The 25,406-nt window shown below is 41.0% G+C and overlaps 1 protein-coding gene across 3 annotated transcripts in view; it reads right to left on the reverse strand.

Moving 5' to 3' along the window:
- Nucleotides 1–10,431: 10,431 nt before the first annotated feature.
- NEK2 (NIMA related kinase 2) overlaps nucleotides 10,432–25,406 on the reverse strand; it is a 35,377-nt gene continuing 20,402 nt past the window's right edge. The window contains exons 1-9 of one of the 3 annotated variants that reach the window (XM_068939779.1): nucleotides 18,811–21,049; nucleotides 18,377–18,594; nucleotides 16,836–17,073; nucleotides 16,035–16,117; nucleotides 15,669–15,795; nucleotides 14,637–14,856; nucleotides 13,582–13,636; nucleotides 13,424–13,494; nucleotides 10,432–10,901 (exon numbers count right to left, since the gene is read on the reverse strand). In XM_068939779.1, the coding sequence (XP_068795880.1) occupies nucleotides 10,678–10,901; nucleotides 13,424–13,494; nucleotides 13,582–13,636; nucleotides 14,637–14,856; nucleotides 15,669–15,795; nucleotides 16,035–16,117; nucleotides 16,836–17,073; nucleotides 18,377–18,594; nucleotides 18,811–18,987 (1,413 nt within the window). In that variant the 5' untranslated portion in view covers nucleotides 18,988–21,049 and the 3' untranslated portion in view covers nucleotides 10,432–10,677. Of the gene's footprint in view, nucleotides 10,902–13,423; nucleotides 13,495–13,581; nucleotides 13,637–14,636; nucleotides 14,857–15,668; nucleotides 15,796–16,034; nucleotides 16,118–16,835; nucleotides 17,074–18,376; nucleotides 18,647–18,810; nucleotides 21,050–25,406 lie in introns of those variants that run through there. The other 2 variants (XM_068939780.1, XM_068939781.1) reach the window with 2 other exon arrangements.

Here is a 25,406-nt window from a genome sequence, read left to right on the forward strand (position 1 = left end):
ATCAAAAGATTGTTCAGATACCCAAGGTAAACACTGGCCGGCATTTAGCATTGCTAATTTCTGTGCTGCTATCTACTTCCTCCGGACAATTTCGGTGAGATCAGTCACTTCTTCACCCCTCTTAAAAATTCACCAGGCTGTTGCTTTTAAAATGAAAAGGGGAAGCAGTTGCATTTCCAAGATGGCTTAGAATGAATCTGAGTTTGGGAAATTTCCAGTGACCGCGACTGCAGCACAAAATGTACACGGGGCAGCATAAAATGTACACAAACTGGACAGTTACAAATGCGATCATCTTCCCTCTAACTGAATGGCTTTTAGAGGCATCTGTTTCGTGCACACACGTGCACACCGCACGCAGAATTCAGTAGGCAAGTTAAGAGCAGGATTCTTGATTTCCCAAGTCCTGGGAACACCCTGGTGGCGGAGGGAGCGTTGTGTAACCAGTACAGTGGTCAAACTCAGGGTACTATCCTGGGGTTTATTTGTTCCAGAAAAAAAAAAAAAAAGTGTGGCTAAAAAATACAAAAGAGATGAAGCAGATAGGCGAAAATGAAGCAAAGATGGCAAGAAAAAGAATCAAAAGCAAATAACAGGCAGTTAGTTATTTTTACTAAATCCAAGGTTCCTGGCTCCTTCTGACAGCCTCACTTGCTTGCTGGGGCAGTGGGGGCAGTTTCTACAAGTTTCTCTTTAGCTGAAATGGCTCATTAATAAGATACATATTATTAGTGTTAGCCATAAGGGTATTACTTCATGAAAACATTCTTCTTCAGGAAGTAATAAAATACTTGCTCAGTTTCAACTCTGTCCTCAAGTGTTTTTGCTGGATGGGTGTTACACTCATGTGACCTTATTCCATTGAATCATCCCAGGGGAAAGTAGAAAAAATGGATGGTGGGGGAAGAGGTTTGGAAACAAACACCCTAAATCAGAAAGCCAGGCCTTTGTATGCAACCCAAGCCACATTAAAGTCAATGATTCCCATAGGACCAGGATTCCTCCTGCGTTTACAATCCAAGGACAAAGCCTTATAATCTCACCCCAGCGTTGCATACTGCAGCGACTTTCCTTGCTTGTTTGCAAACCTCTCAGTTCATCAGTGTCTGACATACAGCAGACGCCTCCCAGAGCTGCTGAGCACCCACGCTATCATCCTACTGATGTCACCGAGGCCTGAAACTTAGCAGACTAGTCAGCTGGGGGATGGGGAAAATGCGCAGCATTTATCTAGAACAAGCTGATAGCTTTTACTTGGATGTATCCTGCCAAAAAGGACAGGTTTCTTTGGGAATCCCCATCCTTCACAGATGCTTTAAGGGAGAGGGAAGCAAAACTTACGGATAATCTCAAGGCCACATTCTTGAGTTATTGCTCAAAGGCTCATCATTAGTCGCATTGAAACAACCTTAAAACCTGACTCAGAGATTCTGACATCAAAGACTCCGGACTAAACTAGGAAATACCTTTTTGAAAGCTAGCCAGCAGTGATGGAAAGGCTTCAGAAAGGGGAAGCCACCTCATTCCCCAGTACGTTAGCCCTGCGATCTGGCTCTCCCCAGCCTACCAGTGTGCTCTGGCAAGAGCAGCGCAATCAGTCAGCTCCGGACACTGGGAATGTTTCAGGAGTGGGCTAGGTAAATAAAACATTAACAAGGATCAGTGCAAAAGAAAAACCCTGAAGTGATGTGCCACAAAGAGATGGCCCTAGAATGCCAGCTGGAGGAGTAGGTGGAGTTTTTGTCCCAATCTTACAAAAAAGTTTCCCCAGAACTCATAGAGGCAGAATTGATCGGGTCCTAAATGAGGACCATCCTTTACACCATGCACCTTGCAAAAGCAGTTACATGGAAATCCTTTGCTTCCAATGGGGTGAATTAGGGTTCATGTCTCTACTGACCAGGGCAAGTGACAATGAAACCCCAAGTAGCTGTAAGTAAATTACTGTCGTTTAGAAAAACGTCGTGACTCCTACATCAAGGCAGGACTAGCTCAGACAAAACTAAAAAGCAGAACGGGTGTTTTGAGACTAGGTTGCCCTACATGCACACTGTAGGAGATGGTGTTTAATGTGTTTTAGCTCCTCACTCTAAATCTATCCGAAGTCACTGTGGGATGTCAGACATTATCATCTGCTACCTCTTTAATTGTCTATATAAAATTACCTAAAATTATCTTTCCTCTTTTCTGCAGAAGTAAGCACTTCCTAAAACAAATAAGCAAGTGTGACGCTAATCTGAGCAACCTCAGGGAGAAAACAGCACCGACTGCATACGGAGCCAGTCTCGCCCTGCCGATTCAGGGAGAACTTAGTCTCCTGTGAAGGGAGGGAGCACGGTGACTGGGCTGTCAGTCTGCACTGAGACTGGTATTAAAGTAATTAAGAAAATTAGAGAGGTAGATGTTGCCACAGAAAGAAGATTTCCAGTTTACCTAGTGGCCTGCATTGATAACTTATGAATGACCCAATAGCTGTGCAAAGCAGGAGCACAGCTAGCACTGTGCATGGGTTGGTTTCTGTTAGCTACGCGCTTAAAACAAAACAGAAACCTCCCGGCCAGGTGATGCCAGCCCCAGATGTGATTTTCCTTAGAATAACTCCCAGCTTGAAAAATGACTGGTGTTCTTTTCATATATTTATTACGGCATGCTCAAGGGCAAGAAAGGACGTCACCAGTGGCCGGGGTCTTGAAGCATGTTGCACATGATTAGGGACACACGGCGCTGACTCGGGATACCTGTCACATTGCTCAGCACTCCTGAGGTTGAACACAGCAGAATGATTTATAGCGCAATAAGGAGTTCCTCTGGCATCGAAGAAAAGAGCAGCTACCAGTCTTGCGGGGCTGAATCACCAGGGAGAATGAGCCTATAAACGAGGGAAGAGACCAATTGTTTTGTGTTTGGTTAATAAAAAGAAGAGTAGAAGACAATTCTGTGTTTGTTTATGATGAAAGTTGTTGTCCTTACCATTGCAAAGATCTGATTTTATGCAGTGCTCTTCCTGCTGATGCTTCTGGTTTTCTGTAGGGGAACAATGGGTGACTTCACTATGTGATTGCTAAAAAAATTTGTACGCAGCTTGGTACTGTGGGATGCTGGTTCTGGACTGAAGCTCATAGCTTCTATGGTAATACATGTTCACATGATAATAACAGCAATAATAAATCCATGCAAAACACATATTATTTTTCCCCAACCCTGTACCAACGACAATTTGATTATATATAGTATATCCTTTACGATATGTCCATCATTAACTCCAAAGCTACGAATAGTTAAATAGCAGCATTCAGCATCTACATAGCTTTTTTCTTGACAGATTTCAAACGATTTCACCCTGGTATATAGATTTCTTCAATCCCACTTTAAAAGGGTGAAAATTTTTCAAGAGAGCTGATTGTTTGCGCAGGCCAAAGCTGTGGAGAAATAGCTTGGTAAGGGGTGCAGAGGCAGAACCTCAAGCCAGTATGGCCTGGAGCAGGTCTTTAGAGACGGCTCCCATTTCTGACAGGGAGTTTTGCAAGTGACAGAGGCAACGCAAATATGGTAGGCCACTTGCAACCACTGCAAATCACTGCAATAACATCAAGCTTGGAAATGCCCTCGTAGGAAGCGCTATTTCACTTCCAGAAAGTAGCCTTCAGAACTGAGATCTAACCTCTAAAAATTCACGAGGATAAAAAAAGGAAGTGACCTTTAGAATATCTTGTCAATTTGAGCCAGGCTCTAGGATTGTACAAAAGAAGTTACTGCAGGACCAGATCTGAAAACAAGACTGACGATTACTGCCTGGCACAAACCCGAGGCTGAGTTCCCAGGCCAGGCTTTGCCATGCTGTTCAGCTCATCCCCCGGAGCACAAGCAAACGCAGAGGACCGGGCCTCCAAGGCCGTGATTAACTCACTGCTTCTTGCCAACACCTAACTGTCCTAACTGTTTGCCCCCACAGCCTTGCCAGCAGCAAGTGCAAATTAGCAGCAGTGTTACAAGACTACTCTGCCTTGGAGTCTCTTAGCCAGAAAGTGAGAATGCAGAACGAACATGGAAAGCAATTAAAACCACATGCAAATGAAGGCTCTGGCTGTACATACACAAACTCCAATCCAGGCCTCTAAAACAAGGTTTCCAGGGCTCTGCTCAGGGAAACTCCCTGCACTTAGGCAATGCAGGGTCCAGTTTTCAGTCCCTTACTTAAGATCAGTAACTAGAAAATATAATTTCATGCCCTTTCCCCTTTTGATAACCAATGGAGCTCCACTGACTATGGCTTTGCATGGAGGTGATGTTCCCCTGCAGCTTCCACTTTCATCCAGAGACCTCAGGCACTAAGACAGGAATTTGGCTTTGAAGAGTGGCAAAATTAGAGCGGGGAACTTCACTCACTGCATCTCTCATAGGCTTTTAGTGACACATTCTTGGTTGCTCACCTGGACTTGTCACACTGCTGCTCTGCGTCGATCACATTGCTGAAGCTGGCTGAATCACAGTTGGCGAAAAATGACCTTAAGCATGCTGAAAGCAGGCTCCTGGTGCCTGCCTTGCAGGCAGGCAGATTCCTTTCAGCACATCATCCAGCAGCAGTTCTCTGACCGCACTTGTCCCTCTAGAAATTGGCACAAGGGTGACAAGGTACTCCTAGTTTTCAGTTCGTCTGGGGAGAAAATGTGTGCATCTACCCTAAGGGTAAGCCTGTCATAATTCTCCTAAAATATGTTATTTTTCCAATCAGCTGAATACTTCCTTGATGCTATCATTTTCTTGAACGCTAATGCTTCCTCCTGCTTTTAGTTGCAACCACAAAGTACTTACAATCCAGTGCAAGCTAATTACCTGGATTACTGCCGTATGAGGTATTATCTTCACCTCCCAGGAAGTCATTATCTGTCATGATCTGCCATTTGCCCTGATGGCTTTGTTTATGTTATGGTCCAAGCCCCAGAAAGTCCATATTATTTTTCCCTAGTGGCATCTAAAGATTGATTAGCAGTAGTCAGAAAGGACTTTAAATGGCAATTAGCACTCAAGTTGGTCACTAACTTTAACACTTTTATTTGCCGGGCAGGATTTTCTAAACTTCTTGGATGACCTAAATAGTCCTCTAGCTCTGGGGACACTGGAGTGCATCCTGATGGTCCATGAAGAGCTGAGAGGTCAGATAATATTGCTTCTCTTTGCAATTGGATAATAAAACACATTACAGGCAGAAAAAATGCATTCACTGTTCCATAATGCTACTACGAATAGCTCCAGAGAGGTCTGTGATGTCCATGCTTGCCAGCGGGCTATTGATGGGACTTCTTGTCAAGGCAAGTCTGATTTGGTAGGAGCTAAGATTGAGAGCTCTACCTAAAATGGCTTGTCTTCACTTCTGGTGAGGAAGAAGGATGCTTTGTTCCTGCTTTCCCTTTGGCAATGCTCTTAGTCCCCAAATAGCTAACAAGTGTAAGTATTTACAGACATCTAAAGCTAATTGAGTTGAAGTCTAGCCAAGTGTTTGAAGGAAAGCTTGTCATTGTCTTCACTGGACTTCTCTTGTGTCCTTGGGAGCTGGACTGTCATACAAAAATATGCAGAAATCAGTGTTACATTAAGCTTGTTTCTACTGACTTCACAAGAGCAGGACCTGCTAAAAGAGCTGTTGAAAAAGTTAAAAAGTATTTAGTAACTATCTCTGCAAATAAAAATGTTTTTCAGACTATTATAAATAATGGAAATAAAATCAAGTACCTATGAAATGCCATCACATTTTTCTTAAATCTGTATGTTGTATCAATTTTACCACAAAAAACTACATATTAAAGTTGATAGTGGAAACAGCATTATTTGTTATTTATTATTCACTGCATGTCATGTCCTAGTCAGAGTTTCATTTGCCCAGTGAAGTAGACATACTGCATTGAGACCAATAATTGAGACCTTTTTAATTTACAGTGAAGAAGAACGCAGTAATAACTGCACCCATAGATCCCCTCTGCTCAAACCAGGTAACCTGGCAGCAAGCATCTTCCATCAGTGTTTGCACTCAATTCTCACTGGTGTCCCAAAGCTGCGTTTTGACAACCAGTGAAAAATGAAAATTAATTAGCCAGAAGTTTTCATAAATACCTTCAGGTATGTTTTCTTGGCCAGAAAGAATCTACATTAAAAAATAAGACTATTTGTAGCTAGCTAATTCTAGGTATCTCTGTGGCCTTTCTTTTCTGCTTATATCATAAAACTCTCTGACTCACGTCACCGACAGCAGTTTGACTTACGCCCTTCCATTTTGACAGTGCAAAAAAGCATATTGGGTAAGCCATTAAACATCCACTGCTCGCTGAACGCGACAACCCCAAATCTCAGACCTAATAACCCAGTGTGGGTGGAGTCTGAAAGCTCAGATCCAAAAGGCGTGCGTCCATTTTGCAGAATACAGAGGATTTTTCCCAATGAAACTTTATCCTTTTGTGGCAGCTGAGCCTCAGCAGCACACTTGGCCTTCAGGAGTGTGCGTCAGAGAAAGACAGCGTTGCCGCTAGTGTAGTAACTTCTTAGCACTGCTGATCTGGCTAAAAACAAGATTAAATGGAAAAGCAGTATAATAATATGTGGTGTTACGCTATCAGTCTGTGGGGCTTTGTAATGTTGTAAAGATTAATATTTAACTTTTAGCTAGCTTTTAAAGTAAATATATAAATAAAACTCACTTCTAATACCCAGTGAGGATTATACTGTACGCAGCCTTAATTAGGCCAAAGTCTTCCGTGGTGCAGAAATGCCTATTAAGCAGGCTCCCAGGGCAGGCTTTGGCTTCTGTGCCTGATACACCAGATTTATAGCTGCTAGGATTGCTCTGGCTTCACGCAAGTTACGCAAGGGAAGAACCGGGACAAGGCCACGGCCCAAAAGCTGTCACTGTACCATTACTACACCCGACCGTATTTTGGACTGTGAATGCTAGAGGCATTTCCTGCTGAGGAATAGGCTGCACTTCTATCAGCGCAGCAAGAAGGACCCACAGCACTAGCGCAACAAGCAGTGTAAGTAAGGGGCAATCTCTTTTGGCAGATGAAGACAACAAGGATAATAGCAGAGAGCTTCTGCACTGCTTCTTGTACCTGTGGGAAACTGCAGGAGATTGATTCTTGCTGTGAGTGCCTGTGAACCAGCTTGTGCCATTATTAGGACCATCTCTTTGAAAAATCATCTCCTCCTGGGCTACTCACCAAGAGCTAAAGCAAAAATGTGAATTTCCCTATGGTGAAGTATTTTATAAATAGGTGCCCCAGAGGGATTTCTCTCTCCACCTGTTCGGTGATATAGTACAGATTAAATGACCTATTGATATTTAACTTTAGAAGGAAGATCAACGGTCCTCTATATTTAAGCCTGATTTCCTTTAAACATTCGATCTGCCCAGCCCGCCAACACCTTCACACCATTTAAACACTGTGGTCACCTGGAATGGCCTGGTCAACATGGTTGCAGAGGAGACAGTTGAGCAGACTAATCATTGAGTAAATTACTTTAAATTACATTCCCTAGTACATGCGCAGCTGTCTAAAGTTGGTGGCTGAAGTTTTATGCATATAGGTTATTTTTGCCCAGTTCAGTTCATGCACTGCACATGCATGAGGGGAAGTGGGGACCCAAGGATAAGGAGCAGGGTGCATCCCCACCACTGCCACCAAAAATCTGCCTGAAGCGCAGGTGACCTGGACAGGATCCTCTGAGCACCTCCCTAGGACTAGCTCGCTACAGACAGGAATCTGAGGCACAGCACAAGGTCTGGACCACCATCACGCAAGGCGACTAAAGATCAGAGATCCCCTCCACATTTTTCAAAGATGATGCAGGTTCCCCCCGATCTGTCCTTCAGATAAACTATGTTCCAAGCACTTACAACTTGTGTACTTTCAGAGGTGACTTCAGTATGCCAGTTGCGCACCTACAGCTATACACATTGTTAAAGTATCTAATATCAATACTAAATGTTAATGAATTTACCTGCACAACATCCATTAGTGTAAACCATTCTTGTCGTTCTGTATACTATGTGAGAGAAAGACTTGGCTGTACCATAATACATGCACAGAAATTTACCCTTGCTTTTAAGAGACAACTATACCCATCAACATGGTGGCCATGTCTCACAAGCACTCTATAAGCGTCCATAAATAAAATGTTTTGCTTTCCTGAAGATGTTTGAAAACTACATCCTGAATGTGATTCCAATGCTACACACAAGCTTTAAGAAAATCAATTTATGTATCTGTAGGAAAACGTGAATTTCAGGATTTCAGAATCAAAATCCTGAGACATAACGAAGGCCATCTCCAGGATGCTTTCCCCTGCATTTGACATATACTGGTAAGAAATTCTTATTCCAGGAAAAAACCTCCAGAAACATTGCATTTACTATATTAGAGTAGTAATACTTCAAGAGGACATCATGGATAATCCAGCTCAAATAGTTGAATGCTACAGCTGTATCTTAAGCTGTTCTCATTTATTATCATCATTACGACTGATACAGTTTGTCCTCTCCCTAGCAATCTTATTAAGAATAATGTAATTGTTAACTAAAATTTTGATTAAACTGTTTTTTTAAAACAAACTGAAGATGCAAAATAGCAGATCAGAGACACTTACAAGTAATTGCACAGGTCAGTAAAAAACACTGGTAACATAAGAGAAGAAGCAAATCTTGCAGCAATACACTTAGGCTTTTCCGGAGCAAAACAGGTAGAAGTACATTTCAATCAGATCTTAAATTTTGTATTCATCAGTGTATCAATAAACTGCTGGAGATTCGTAACAATTACAGAGCAACAGTGCCATCTTGAGGTCACCAGAGAATTAAAGGAAGGGGAAAACTGCAAGTATTTATCTGAAGGTATGCTACTTTTAACTGCAGAAATTTTTGGCATCTGCATGTTCGGGGCGGGGGGTGGGGGAAAGCAAGCCATTTTCGTCCCTTGGTCTTGTCAAAAGCAAAACATTTAGAAACAGCTACCATTTTAAAATATTGTCTTTCCTGAAGTATTACCTGCTAATGTATTTTCTTGGTTGCTTCATATCCTCCTTTCGCTAATTGGTACCTGCATTTTGGGGGGTAACGAGGAATACAATAAAATACTTGCATTCTACATATGTTTTCAGGATAGAATACAACTCTATATTCTACCCTTTGCTGTTTTATGGACTATACAGCAAAGATCTACCTGAAAGCTGCATTGCAGATCCCAAGAACATTTTCCCTCTACAAAGGGGTTGAGGCACAGAATGGCAAAATCTGAATGTATAAACACGGTGAGAAAGCCAGGCAGTGAGAAAGCTGCAGCAATCCATCTGGCACGGCTACTTTGGCTATGTACAGCTAACAGGCACTTCCCACCTCATTCACTGCTGGGTAAAGACCACTAGAGTAGCAGCGGACTAGCAAACAAAATGGGCACGCTCTAATGCTTTTAAGCTGAGGCTGTAGTGAGAGCAGTAACCACTATTCAAGCAAATATGATAGCTTTGCTGGGTGCTCATATAAGACTCTGCTATAGTAGAACTATAGTATTTAGTGATACAGGTACTCATCTATCAGCATCAAATTTATATTTCAAGTGAGATTCTCTTTTCCAGAGAGAAAACATCTAGAACGTTCCCAACAAGGGAACAAATGTTTCGAAAACTAGCCGTTTTCTATGAATGCACGTTTCATGGCTTTTCAGCCCATAGCTAAGAAATCATCATAGATAATACATGCCAGAAATCCCACTACCAAAAGCTAATTCATTAGTCTGATTCAGTTTATGAAGCTGACACCACTGTAAGCTAATCTTACCTGGTGGGGAACTGTGAAGGGAAAAATAGAGACATATCATAAGCATCAATAAAAGGATTCGCTCCTCCCCAAACCCCAGGTGCTAATACCCAGGCTGGTGTCCCATCCAAGACAGCAGTGCCAGGGATCAGTTTTACAGCACAGTTGCAAGATAAACTGAAGGTGGCGGTTTATCTCAAATGCTGTGCCCTGAACCAGGCCTTTCAGGAGCTGATGGATGAGCCAGGCAGCAAGAGCAATGAGCTCATCAATTATGCTAAGCTGACCCATCACACTCACTAGTTGAAGCCTTTAAACCAGAAAGGGGCCTGCTTTGACAGATCACCTAGCTAGTAGAAAGAGATAACATAAAATCTTTTTACTCTTTTGACAGTTAAAAAGTAGTTACAAGAAAATGCAGACAGAAACCTACCGCTTTTCCAACACCAAATGCACAAAGTATCATCACTTCTTGTATCAAGAACTGTAAATTATTATTAGCAACAATTTATCCAACAGATCATGAGTCTCTTACGTTTTTCACCAGAAAGCTTTCCTCACCAGATACAGAAAAATCACTTTTACCATGTATGGTATATACCTTTTCAGAAAAGTAACACACAGTGAACAGAAAGAGGACCAAAATATTTTTTCTTTAATAATACAATTCAGCTTGTTTGATTTAGTATCAAAATTATTTTCATAATATAACCTTTTATATAATCTTATGAACTATCCATCATAGACTAAGAGTTTGCATAAGGACTGTTAAAATATACTTTCAGTAGGTTCCAGATTACAAGAGGGAGGCACAAATGAATCCCCATTCATCTAATCAACTCTAATAAAGTTAAATACTGTACATCTATGTTACAGCGTCAGCGCATGCCCAAGATTTGTCTGCTCTTCAGCTGATAGTTTTTTTCCAGTTCACACAGTGCTTGAGCACGTAGATTTGCAGCATATAGACGTTTTTTGAGATCACGGCCTTTCCCTTTTGAAAGAGGATAGTTTTCCAGATTAACAGGACACACAGCATTCTCTTCACTTCCAAAGTGGACTTTTTTCTTGTTTGCAGAAAAGGGGAGCAGGACCACATCATCTTAAGAAAGAACAATAAAAAAGTGCTAAATTAGCGTATCCCTCAGCATTGATTGCTTTAGTTATGTTCTTTAACCTTGTCACCCATTTTGTTAACTACACATGGATTTAATATAATTAATGTATTTCAGTTCATAGCAGGTTTTCTTTTCCAATTGTGTGGAGGAAAAAATGAAAAGAAGGTTTTAAAACGATCGTGCTAAACAGACACATTGCCACTAGTTTCTAGAGCATCCCCCATCTTCTAAAAGGCTTTCAGAAAAGCTTTAGTTGAATTTTAAGGAAAGAGTAGTAAAAACAAGGAGACAAGCCACTAATTTTATTCTTTGGAAGAAATGCCATGTGAAATAACAACATACTACAAAAGGAAGTAAAGAATTAAGCTTCCAGCTACTGAAAAAAATTGTACTGCCCCTTTCTAGCAGGGGCAGGCCAACTCTAGCCCCATATTAAGGCAATTGGGTATAACTAAGCTCTGACTGGATGAAGGAGTTTAGATGCATTAAGTTATTTTCACAGCAGCCTCCTGGAACAGGAATTTTCCCAATGCAGTTACTTCAGGCATCCAGAGCCAGCAGAATCAAGAGACAGCTTTGGGCTGTTTCTTCAAAATGAATTATGGAAGAAAACTACCATCAAGAGGTATTAGAACAGCTGAGCTGTCTCTTAAAGGCTGACTTTATAAGGCTCCTCCTGCAGAAGGAAGGCAGCCACCTTGCTGGAAGCCCCAACCATCCTACTCATACCTCTGCTGAAGCCTTAATTGGACAAGGATGCAGTAAGCAGAGAAGCGGAAAGACCAAAAATTAGTAGGTTAGTGAATGCTTCAGCATCTTCAGGAGTTTCATATTAGCAACCTATATGTGTATTAACATATTAAATGCTTACTTAAGAATTAGTGAATCTATACAAAAAGAATAGGCTACTGTGTCTAGAGCTGCCCTAGAAGCTAAGGTTTTTGATATTCTATTTTATTGTTAAGTGAAGTGTGTAAGTGACTGAGAAGGAATTATGGATCCAACACCTATATAACATGAAGACAAAAATACTAACGTTAGAGCAGCTGCAGGTAACAGAAGCAAGTGATCTTGGTAAGAGATGTTTGGAAGAACACTAAGACCATTCATGCCAGGACAGGGAGAATTTTATGAAGTATAGAGTAGTGCAGAATGAATCAGAATAGTAGCAAACAGCACTGTTACAGAAGTATGCTTAATCAGATGACCTGCAGGTAAATAACCACCAAGATCTAGTCACTCTGGTAATAACTATGTTCATTTCATTGCATTGTCTAGAGCTACTAGCAAACAGCCTTTTTAAGACTAAAATATAGTATATAGGGATGGGAAGAACAGAAGCAAGTGTTGAAGCATGCTCACCCTCAATCATCCAGCACTGAGACAAAAAATGAGAAAACCCAAAGCAAGTTTATTTTTAATTTTGTATTATTTAATATATTAAAGAAGCACAAGACGGAGATAAGTGGAGTTCTCAAAAAAGAATGTTGGAAGGAGCTCAAGTACCACTAACTTCCAGTGGCATTTTACTTATGTTCTTTCCTGCTATGATAGGCAACTCTGAAAGAGATGCAATCTTTGTTTTATCTGCATCAGAGGGAGTAGCATGCTCCTCTTCATATAGTTTTGGTTAGAGATAAAGCAAGACATTTTTGCTGCATGTCAAAGAGCATTTGCAACTTCTTCTAGAAGCACTGTTTAGGACCCAGCCATTCAGTATTCTACCAACACTTCATGCCCGCTCTCCCTGGGGGGAGGAGGGGGGCAGGCAAAGCTTTAAGAATTTTACCTAAAATGGTTAGCATATAGATACTTGCATTGCTTTACTATTAGCAATAGGTGCAATGCACAGATGGCACTACTTCTTATGATAAGGACAGAACTATAGTAAAGCCAAAGTGAACATCAAATATTTCTGAACTCATGACTATTGTAAAACAAATTGGGCTGTGGGGACTCAACTGTTACAGCACCCTTTCAATGCTGTTGATCTAGTTTTAGTCATTAGAACAAAATGAATAGCAGTTTGTATTCTTCAGCACTTAGATGATGCAGAGGTCCAATCTTGATCACTGGCTTCAAGTATCAGTTTCCACCTTGAGGTGTTTAGAAGCTCATGAACTAAAGCTAAGTGATTAGACATGCACACTTTTATTAAAATTTAATCAATGCTCTATAAAGAGGATAGATCTCTAATTTAAAAAAGTACAGCTTTAAGAAAGTTTGGTTTGTAAATCAGTACTTCAAAACCACCTCACTACAAGAGCCCAGTTTTCAAAATAGAAAGAGACTGGAGTGCTGGAAGTAAATTGTTCTCATGGCTGAGCATCATTAAGTCTTTCTGCAAAGCAGGGAAATCAGGAGTCTATTCCAAACCATGCAGAGATAATTGGTGCTTGTTTCTTTAAGATAGGACTTGGTACAGCATACAGAGTATCAGGGGCATTCTTCTGGTCATACCAGTCTACATCTATCAGTGCATGTGGCTTCTTGTATGCTTTCATACCTGTACCATCTGCACACGCTAAAGTCCTCTGCTCTTTGCAGAAGTTGTAGTTCTTCATCAGGTTTTCAGCTCTGTTTTGAAAAGAGAAGTTCATAGAAATCTTCAATCTTACAATAAAAAGCTTAATCTGGGTAGTTATAGATAAGTTAGTAAGATACCTAGCAAGTTTGTCCTCTGCCAGTCTCTCTCGAACACAAAGCTCCCGTTCTCTCTCTGGAGGCAGAAAATACAGTAGCATGCAATGTTAAGATGTAAAAGTTAAAGTTAGAGGGACTGCCCATGGTGGATTTTCCTGCAGAGAAGGCTAGCAGTAACCTGCCTGATGCATCCATATTTCTACTTCTGTAGCTCTAAAAGCAAGATAACTGCTGTGCAGATACAAGCTTAATCAATGCACTGAAAGCACTGGATCAGTACTCTGAAGTGCCAGTCATTTTGTTCATTTCTGCCATATACACAAAAATGAAGCTACAGCAGCTTTCCATTCTGCACGTTAGCCCACTGGCATGCATGACATGTCTGGATAAAAATATTTAAATGCCAGATATTAGAAGACAAATATGACCCCAAATACCCTCTTTACAGGGACAGCTGTTATTCAGGCTCACAAAACCCTATACGATGGTTAAAATCCACCTTAAAGTCTAGTATATATGTAGAGAGGTATTTTATCTAGGCAAAAGATCCCAATGCCTGAGAACCAGCTATCTATACCGTTTTACAGATAAGCTACCTATAGGATGCTACTTCCATTACAGCAGGTAACAGTTCACTTTGAACTATATTCTTGCTCCAATATTACCTTCTTGTTGGTTACATAAACGTGCAGCCTTAAGATTAATTTATATAGCCAGAGTAGGTGAAAGGCAATCTGTATTTCACAGTGCAGGGTAATACAGTCAGAGCCTGTTTTCTGTATGCTTTTGTAAGTATTGTCCACATTGAGTAATCAAGCCACATCAGGTTTCTATTTCTGAACTGAACTACCAAGTCCATCTCGGTAATTACAAACAAGAATAAAATAGAGTAGATAAGACAAACTAGAGTGCTTGATGTTGCTCAAAGGCAGAACGCTGGTCATGACTACAGGGCTGTGATATGCTAGTAAGTTAAGATGAAGGCTTTGAAAGGCATCCCACCCTCCCTTCCTCCGCACTTGCTCTTTTGAATTAGAATCCCATTGCCATCCCTTCCCCAAAGGAAAATATCATACGCTCCAAACGTTGCTCTCTCTCTTTAATGGCTTGTTCTCTCTCCTGTAAGTGTTGTTCCTTCAGTTTCAGCTCATTCACAGCAGCTCCTGAATGCTGCAGCCTCTCTGGCTCCACTGATCGCTGACCTCTCTTATCAGAATTCTTTTTTTGTTCTTCTGCCACCAAGTCCGCTATTAAGGGGTGCTGTAGAATGTTTTCAACAGAGGGTCGGCAATAATCCTAGAGGAGAGAAGTTAGCAACAGGTTCCATCTGTTAACAAGGACCTTTAAGCCAGGGATTCTCCACCAAGATTGACCTCAAGCTGTGACTAGCTGAGCTGCTAGACAGTAGTGAAGAAGCTAGAGAAAAACAAAGCTAGGAAAAGACAGCAGCTAAGCTACGCCATGCTAGTTCAACCAGGAGACAAGAGCGGAGAGAGGAGGTTGTTGCCAGTCTCCAGTTCTGGAAGCTGCAAGCTCTGGCTTCCCCAGCCCAGACATCCACACCCTAGAGCCTGAATGAGGTGGTAAACCTAAAAGGAGACTGTCAGTAGGTTCTGCAGCCAATACACCACACCTCCACACCAACACCTGTCACTTCAGAGTCCTGAAGAATCTACATCTTTAAAACTTGTTTCTTGTTACAGCTTTGTTGTCCCATCCAATATTCTTCTCCTCCCATCCCACCCCATGAGGTGAGCTGTGAGGAGCCATGAAAAAACAAAGCAACCAAGGCGGCAAAACAACCTCTTCCAAATTCCAAAGGCACTTTAACCCAGGAGGCAGAAGACTGTCAGTGTGCTGTTCAGTGGTTTCATGTAGGCTGGTATTCAGATAGCCTTTTGGCATCCTGCAAATAGCCTAATACTAAGCTGCTGCCTTTGTTTAATGAACTCGCAAAGTACAATTTTTCCTCAAGTGATATTGCTAGTGACAAGGTTACTGGCAATCACCATTCCACATTTGTTTCATAATTAAGAACTAGTACTTCAGTTTAATGGCATTAGAGGTTTAATCAAATTACGGGTGGAAAGGTAGTAATTGATTCTTACCTTTAAGTTCAGCATCTCTTTGAGAAGTTCATTCAGCTGCTCTGAGTAGCGATATGGTATTCGTCTGAACTTCCCTTCCCTTATCTTTTCTGCCAACTCCTTTTGGTTGTAAGCTCTAAATGGAGGCCTGAAGAATATTTTTAGTCTTTCACTAGTTTTACAGGACTTATTTTTCAAAGCAGGCATCAGACTAAGAAATCAAACTACAAGCAAAGATTAGTTTTGACCTACCTAGTGTCAAGACCAACGTGGAAATAAAATTGTAGAACTTACGTCCGAAATCTTTAAGGCTTACCAGTACAAGATGTGACCACATATACACTACCAATTATGTTTCTACTTTTGTTACCACATAAGCATACTTACGAGAGGGCACATAACTCATACAGGAGACAACCTAGAGACCATATGTCAGATTTTTCATTGTATGACATGCGGTTCATTTGTTCCTAAAGAAAAAAAGTAGTCTTAAGTTTATGTTTATTAGCTAAGACATTGCTCTTATTGCACTATTGAGCATCAGCTACTGTTCAAGGCAGAATTAAGCCATTAGTTACTGCGTTTACTTTTAAGATCCCATTCTAATTAACCTCCATAGCCACTTACTAGCAATATTTTGAGCACAGTTATGTAGCAGTACCACACAAACTCTGAAGAGTTGCACTAGAACCCATGCCCCAATCAACATTAATCTTCCCACACAAAATACACAGTATCAGGGAATACCTCTATTTCCTCATTTGCAGTGGAAACTAAAAATCTTACTGTCAGAGACTTTAACAGCCTGGTTACCATAATGCTATGAAACAAGAGTGCTTTAGCCTTCCTGTTGCTTTTTAGGAACAAAATACTGCAACATAACTGTCTTACACCCGCAGTAAGATTCCAAGAATCTATCAACCTTATGTAGTGAGGAGCAACCCGTATTAGAAAGTAGTGATGGCAAGAGGAAGGAAGGAGGTGGAAACATCTGAACTGAATAACTTTCTCTCCAGAAAATACACCCTCTTCATAAGAGGGGGGGGTAGAGGGGGAGAAGTAACTTATATTTAGACAGTCACTTTTCATTAAAGCCTCCTAAACATTCATGGAATCTGACACCAACACGACAAAAAACAGATCTTGGAGGAAGAAAAGGGGAGATGAGATACAGAAGGAAGGACTTACTGGCGACATATAATACGGGGTTCCAACAAACGTTTTGGCAAAGCTGGTATCATGGTGCAATATTCTAGCCAGACCAAAATCTCCGAGTTTCACATTCTGCTTGCTGTCTAGAAAGACATTTGCTGGCTTTAGGTCACGGTGCACAGTGACTGCACCATCGCTCCGTCTGTGACATTCCTTCAAGGCCAACGTCAATTGAGCCAGTACACGGAGAACAAAGTTTTCTTCCAAGTAACGTCTGAAAGGTAAACATATTCTTTAATAGTATAACCTCCATAGCATATACAGCAGATTTAAGTAGCTGCTGACAGTCTTTCAGTTCTGTAATTTACTATTATATTTTCAATACTACTGTTATTTCTCACCACAGTCAACCCCAACACCTTTAAGAAAAAGGTGATAGCAACAGGCATCTATATGGGTTATTTTAAAACGGAAATAAAAGTCCATTTACTTGGTCTGTTCTTTTTAGCTGCAAAGAGGAAATTAAGTTTTATTTTCATCAGTAAGTGCTCAAATAGACATATAGGTTTTCATTATGCTCTGCAACAGAAAAGGAAGGTGGAAAAATTGCAACCAGTATGGTCTACCAGCTGGCCCAACTCTAAATATGTTGGAACACATCTAAAATTTTGTTGCGAAGTCCCCATGACACTCTCCTCCGCCCCCTAAAAAGTCTAAAGAGATCAATTATGTACAATTGCCATCATTTACAACACAAATATCAACCTGATGCTTTTGTGATTACTTCTACCTCCTTGATTGATTGTTTAAGGGGACATTACACGGTCTACTGTTTCTAAAAGAGTTATGAATAGCATACAGCAAGAGAGCCAAGCCAGTACAGATTGTAACATAACTCTCCTTAAGCCAAAACACTGATGTGTTTGGGGCAGTTTCAACACAGTTTTGAAACATCCTCACATAGCAACACATCATGCTGTTTACTTGTTTAATCTAAGAATGTGAGACAGATATCATATTAATAATTATACTTGTAGGTTTAAGATTACAGACATCCAGAGTTTACAGTTTCACCTTGGTGTAAAGGGTCTACACGCAGGCATGGGAGTTTCTAACAGCATGTTCAAAATTGCTTTTTCCTTACAGGAACTTTTAGTGATGTCAGTCTAGAAAAGTGTATAAGCATTTTTCACTGGCAAACTAAAAGAACTCAGACTAAGCTCCTGATCAATAAGGTGTGACTCACTGTTTAAAGTTCTCCCAGTCATGCACAGCACAGTACCCCAAATCCCTTCACCACCTTCTGCCTCAGAAAGGGTCAATGTTCTTTACTCTTTGGATACAGAGAAAGAGCAATCCTATCACTAGTGGCATCCTCCAGCACAGTTCCCACCAGCATAGCTATTTTGTACAACCCCTTCACATTTCAGAAAAGTTGCTACATTCAAGAGATTAGATTTGAACATGTTAGGGGGCTATTAAGGGATGCAACCCCCCCCTTTCGGGCTTGTTCTTTTCATCACCCGAGATACTTTGCGCTAGAGACTCTAGGGCTGTCACAGCGGGCTCTCACGTACCTTTCCTTCGTGCACCGTGCGATGAGGCTGGCCAGGTCACCCCCGTCACAGTACTCCATCACGATGTACAGGGTCGTGCTGCTCCGGTCGATGATGCGATCGTAATAGCGGACGATGTTCGGGTGCTTCAGCTCACGGAGCAAATTCACTTCCGAAACAAGCATCTGCTTCTCTGCCTCTGTCATGGAGCCGTAGTCGAGCTCCTTCCAAACTAAGACCTTGGGGGGGGGGGGAAGGAAGGGAAGAAGGAAGGGGGGAAATTCAAAGAGACTGACACACGAAACAGAGCAGGGGGAGGACTGTTAAAGCCGCTCGCTTACGCCGAAGAGCCGCCGGGAGGCCGCGCATGCGCAGCACCACCGGCCCGCCAGGGCGAGGCGCGATGCGAGGAGCGGCACAGCCCCTCACCCTTGCCCCCCCCCCCCCCGCCTCACCTTGCCGTCAGCCTTGCGGCGCACCTTGCGGCACTTGCCGTAGGAGCCGGCGCCGATGGTGAGCAGCACCTCGTAGTCCTCGGGGCGGCTGGGCATGACGGCGCAGACGCGGCCCCCGCCGAGCCGAGCCGGGCCTCGGCACCTGCCGCGTTTAAACGCGCCGCCCCTCCCGCCCATTGGCCGGGCCTCCCAGCCCCGCCCACGCGACCCGCCTTCCCATTGGCTGCCCCGCCGTAAACAACGCCCGCCAGGTAACGGCCGTTACAACGGCCGCACCGCGGCGTCAGGGAGCCATCGCGAGAGCTGCCGCCTGCCCGCCGCTCTCCCTTCCCCCCCCCCCCCCCCCAACCACCCTCCCGGGGGGCGGCAGCGGCGGTGCTCTGCCGGGCCGGGGGGACGGGAGGGCCCTCTCCCGGTAGGCTTCGGAGAGCGAGGCGCGCCGCGGGTATCCGCGCTTCCCGTCAGGCCCGCTGAGGGACGCGGCGGCCGCCGGAGCTCCCCCTCGCTCGGTAACTTCCTCTCGCGGAGGTAGTCCGACGGAAGCAATCCCGGCCGCTGCCGCTGGGCAAACCCTTCGGCTCAAATGGGTGGTAAGCGCTGGCGAGCCTCTCCGGCGAAGGCCCAGCGCCCCCCCCCCCCCCCCGGCTGGATGGGGACGGCGCCTGGCCTTCCTCTCGCCCCCCAGTGCCGGCACAGGGGGCTGCTGGAACAGGAAGCGATCAACGCGTGGGGCGCTCGGATAAGCCATAAACATAACGGGTGTAGCGGTTAAAACAACAACAACAACAACAAAGATATTCGTAGCGAGCCAGGAAAAGAGACAGTCTTCCAGGAAAAACAATAAATTACTGTTCTCCCCTTTTCTAAAATAAATGTAGCTGTTGAGCAGATGCTGGTCAGAAAATTGGAAGAGCTTAATGGAGGGTTTTCTTAATATTAACAAGCATTAGCAAACTGAAAGTGCTTAAAATAATAAAAATTTGTTTCTGAAACATTCCTTTAAACCAATGAGGAAAATTCTTCATGATTCTTCAAGAAATTCTTCAATAAAATTATTTTCAAAAGTCATACCAGCTTTACTATTATACTGTATACAGATAGCTTTAGAAAAGAAGCCTAATAAATCAATAACTTACAATGTAATCCTTTTAAAACGGGAATATAGGCCTCCGATTCCAAAAGATGAGTCAGTAGTTTTAATATATTAGATAACATTATGGGGATATTTTTAAAGGTATGTAATGTATTTTCTAGCATTATTTAGGGTAATTTTGGAGTGATACTGGAGCGGAGTTCTGGTTTCAGTTCTGCTTAATCCCTCTCCTTGTGGACGTGCCTGTGCTTGAGGCAGCGACTCCTAGTTCTTCAGCAGAGTATTATAACTCACCAGTATAATTTCTGGATCAGGCACAAAAGGGAGTTGTTCTCAAGCTTTCAGCAACGTGAGAGATTTTCAGAACATGGCCGGAGGACAGAGTAATATCTCATATCGCATCTACACATGGTCCCATTAATCATTTCCCCATTTTGTTTCAAAAGGGTTTGAGGGGCTTAGGGGGTCATGGTGTTACTGAATATTTATAAAATATTCTTATATTATTAGCCTTCAGAAAAATCTAAGCCATTACTTTCACCAGCAAGAGGCACAAAAGCTCCTGTTATCCATTATAAAGATCCTATAGCTTTCTATTCACAGATAATGTTTGTTCATTACAGAAAAAATGAGCAAATGAATTATACAGTGTAAAAACATTTTAACTTTGTTAATGAGTAACAGGGTGCTCTGAATGACTCATTTTAAGTCTGATTTTAATTACCTTAAGAAGAAGATCCTCATCATTAGCATCATAAATAAAATATGACATTATGCAATAAGAATAACAAAAAATACTGTATTATTAGGCAGGCTGTAAGCTTCATTTCTGATTTCAGATATGTCTCAGTTTCAAACTTCTGTACTTTCAAGCAAAAGGTCATGACACGTTCCCACTGTTATGAAAGGGAGTCTTTCTATTTGTATTTCAAAAGAAATAGAGTAGGTTTTGAATACTGTGTTTGCTCTAGGGGCTATCTTGAAGTTTTCTTTAGGAATGTAAGTTTGAATCAGAGAAATGTCAAAATGTCATGCTCCAAAGACCAGCAGCATAGTAATTTTAGTTCTGATTACACTTGTTTTATTTTAAGAGTTGGGTAATTTGAGAAAAATTCTTTTTCTAAAAGCAATCAATAAAAATTTCAGGAGGTACCCTGTTTTCTTTCCTTCTGTCTGATTTCCACCCTGGTCATATGAGAGAACCCAAAGAGTCCAATGTTTCCAAGTATATATTTGAAGTTTAAATGGAGGCCTCTCTTGTCACATGCTGTATTTTTAATCTCTGATGTCTAGTCTAGAAGCAACTCAAGTTTCTAGTCTTGAAAGTGCACGTGCTGACTTCAGGTCTTTGAAAGCTGCCAAATAGTTCTCAATAATCCATTTTTAGTGTTGTTTCTAATGTTTGATTCTGCTTTTTCTCATCAAATTTCATTAATCATTTTCCAAAACTTAACAAAAACCTAAGATTCTTCTGTTACTTTCTGCCAAAGTTTGTCAGTTTTTGTGCCATAAGGTTCCTTTTCTCTTATTCCAGGTCATAGTTATTTGATAAAATATTAAATGCTGAAGATAAATAGTAAGATCAATGCACTATTTCTTATAAATATTTTAATTTTTGTGCATGGAAATAACTAACAATAAATGCCTAACACTTTGCTGTGGGAGTCCAGCCAAGTATATCTATATAGATAATATTTAATAGCAGCCTAGTTTTTTAAAATACTATAGCAAATTAAACTACGTTTCTGAGAACTTTTCTGGTAATGAAGCAAAAAAAATTACCTAGAAGTACATGTTCAGGAAGAGAAAAGAAGCTCAGTAGGAAGTACTGAAAGTAAACATAGAGGATTATAGTGAACAATAATACACTTTATAAAAATAACTAGAAAAATATCTGAGGAAAATCCTGTCTTGTCTCTTCAAAGAGGTGATAGACATGTAAAATCATGTTTCTGGACCTCAGAAAGGTGCCGAGTCTTCCAGCCAAAAAGGAGGAATTGAGTACCTGAAAGATCTTAATAAGTCCTTTGAGTGACAAGAAGAGAAATTATAAATATTGGGATGATTGAGACATCAGTGTTTTATTTTAGTTCATCTTCTCCACGTGAGTATTTTGTTTTTTTAATATTAAATTGGATTTGAAGTCCTGACACGTAGTTATGGATATTCTGTTTTTTTCTTACATTTTTTCTTTTGCTCTTGTGCACAGAAATCTTGCATTTACCCAGGTTCATTGTACATAGATGACATAACATCTTTAACTCTGTTTTTCTAGTTGATGACTTTGTTGTAAAAATTCACGTCTCAGGATTAACAAACACACACAAATACTGGGATATTAGACAGCGGTACTCTCCTCCTTCAGACACATCCCCAGTGTGGCAAACTTTCTGAATTTAAACAGATCATTAGTTAAGCAGAGATTAATGAAGCATGGTGGTTGTGGATTTAAAAAACAAACAAACAAAAACCTTGTATTGTAGAATAAATTAATCTGGTGAAACAAAGTTCAGAACAGTCACTTTGTTTCTTTTAGGCCTGAATTCCAGAATGCAAGACTTCTTTCCAAACTCTTGACTAATGTTCTCTGGGTTTGTGGGATACTGCAGTTTACAGTATCTAGAATCAGAAAATTTGAGATATAATCAGAAGGAATATTGATTTTGATATCTGGGCCAGACATCCACATTGAACGCACTCACATATGAAAGATGAGAAGAACAGTCTAAAATGCCGAGGGACTTATCCATGGCATGTTATTAAATGTCAGAAAAAAAGTATCAGAGAGTCAAATTTCCTAGTATTTTTCCTGAGCTGGTTTGGGAGGAAACAAGAACATGTTCATTGAAGAAATTCTGCACAACACAGCTGTGGACAGGACAGCTAAGGAACAAAATTCAGAAGCAGTAATTATAGTGATTAAAAATACTATACTTTTCTTTTTTTTTTTTTTTTAAGTGTTAGGACTCAGAGCTATCTCAGACTCCAAAAGAAATGCGTGCAGCAGGCAAGCTTCAAAAGGGGAGTTTGTTGCAGCAGCTGTACCTTTATGGTTTTCCAATACAAACTAGAAAAATTAGGAAAATAAAAAACACATGAGTGAAAACAAATGCGGCAGCAGTGGAAGTTTTTGCAAGTACTGAAAGAAGAGCTAACTGCATGGGAATTAATGAGGAGGAGACCGAGGAGAGTAAAGAAGACATACTTTTGCATTCAGAGAGGGGAACATACAAATTTTACTGAATCCAGATTTGCTCTACCCATTGCTTGTATTCTATAACTGAATATTTAAATACCTGGCTGAATATTTTGAAAGTGTGTCATTACTTAGTTCTCTATCTTAGAGTGAAACTAACAGCCCTATCTACTATATATGTCTTCACTTATTTGCTAATTTTTAAAATGAATATTATTTACCTTATGAACAGAAGGTGTTTGAATTGATCTTTAAGGGTGCTTTTTAAACTGATTAAGATACTCATTTTTTGAGGTGTAAAGAACTTCAAAAGTCAAATTCCTGAGTAATCTTAAATCCTAAATTCACCAACAGCTAAAGAACTGCTGTTGTCCCTAAGTAAGAAATGTAGTATAACAATTTGTGATTTCCCTTCTGGGCTGTCTTATAACTCAGTCCATGAAAACAGACAGTTCGGTCTCTGTGCCTCAATTATCCCTCTTTTAAAGGGGAAGTAATGTACTTACCCTCCACGGTGAAGCTTATAGGTAGTACACCTCAAAATATTTGACTAAAGGATGCATTAGACAATACAATAGATAAATATATTGCTGGCCTCAACTGTCCAGTTTAAAAACAAAAAACAAACAAACAAAAATTTAGGGATTTCTTTTGTAGAATTGTTTATCTCAAATATTATTCCATGAATTTTTTTTTACTTACAGTCTCTTCAAATATATTGAGGTACAGCTTTCACCAGATCTGCATACAGTGTTATTGTCACAGGCATTTTCATTACCACAGCACTCATTAATTCTCTAACAGCCGTGACTATGGATACATGCCACCCATAAGAATAGTAGATTTTCCCCTATCTTGGTGTCCCTAAACTCAAATTACAAGAAACTGTTTGCTTGATTTTACACAGGAAAGACTTGAATTTTGGAGCTGCTGTGCACCTGTAACTCGAATTGCCTTAGCAGGGATCCTGGTATGCCAGTTTCCCAATGATGATACCAAAAAAAGAATTTAAAAACAAGACAGTCCAAATGTGACCGTCTGGAATAGTATTTTCCATTGAGAACATGCCAGTTGCCTAGAACTTAACAAACAGTTTTTATTTCACATAGAACTGATTTTTTTGTCTAGCTCCCTATGGAAATGGAACTTAAGTGACCATATCACAAGTATGTTTCTACTAGCCCTCCATCCCTCCCCCATTAACTTACTCCTAAAAATAATTACCTTCCTACACGTTCCAAAAATATAACTGAGCAGATAGAGAAGGAAGATCCTAAAGAGTTCAACTATGTTATTAGAGCAGAGAATCCACATGGATTATTATTATCCTTATGGATGGACTCACATTAATGTTGATGCAGTTGCAGGAAAATCTTTGACTAATGTGTGCACTCTAGACACCAGAGAATCTAACCATGCACTACAAATCCAAAGGAAAACAAGCTTCATTAGCTCCTCTGCTTACTGAGCTACCTGTTTTTTTAAGATGTTATCTATTATTCTAAAACCAAACTGAAATCAGGTCAGGTGAAATGTAGTCAGGTGATTACAGTGAGTAAGTGCTTTCATGTGGAGAAAATACCTGGTACTTACAGGCTCTTTAGACTAATGGAGAAAGGCATAACATGAACTAATTTTTGGAAGATGAATCAAATAGGTTACAGGAAAAGGCACATAATTTTAGCTGAGAGGATTATCCTGACCCATGGTAAATGCAACCATGTAGAAAATATCAAAAGTTACCTGGAAATATCTGGGACCAGGTTCATGCAGGACCTACTGCATGAAAGATCTCTATTCAGGGCTGATATCACCATCCTGGGGATTGCCTGTTCAGTAGCATTATTTACCCTAGGCCTATGACAAAGCACAGGAAAAAATAAGTCAAAAGGGTCACTGCAGCACAGGGTGGTTTTGTATCCAAATAAAAAAAATATCTATTGTCAGGCTTTCCTGGAAAGGCTGGACTACACAATCAGTAACTGGAAGGCGTTCAGAGTGCTTAAGTAAAAATACTAATAGGGATATATTCACTGCAATTGGCAGGTGGCTATGCTTCAACTGTCTGTGCATGGCATGGTCTCACAAAGGAAGGACACCTATAAAAAGAGCAGAGCTGTCTAAAGAGGCTAAATACATCACGAATGGCTGTGTGAAGTCTGGAGCTAGGACCAGCCAGTTCCTAAGACATCATCCTAAACCAACCTCAGTCCTTGGCATCCTTGCATACGCTCCTAGAGTATTATCTCAGAACTGTGCCTGGTTGTAATATCACATCCTGAACCCACTGCTAAGGATTATCAAGAA

Source organism: Struthio camelus, chromosome 3 (assembly GCF_040807025.1).
Source record: "Struthio camelus isolate bStrCam1 chromosome 3, bStrCam1.hap1, whole genome shotgun sequence".
Classification (NCBI taxonomy): domain Eukaryota; kingdom Metazoa; phylum Chordata; class Aves; order Struthioniformes; family Struthionidae; genus Struthio; species Struthio camelus.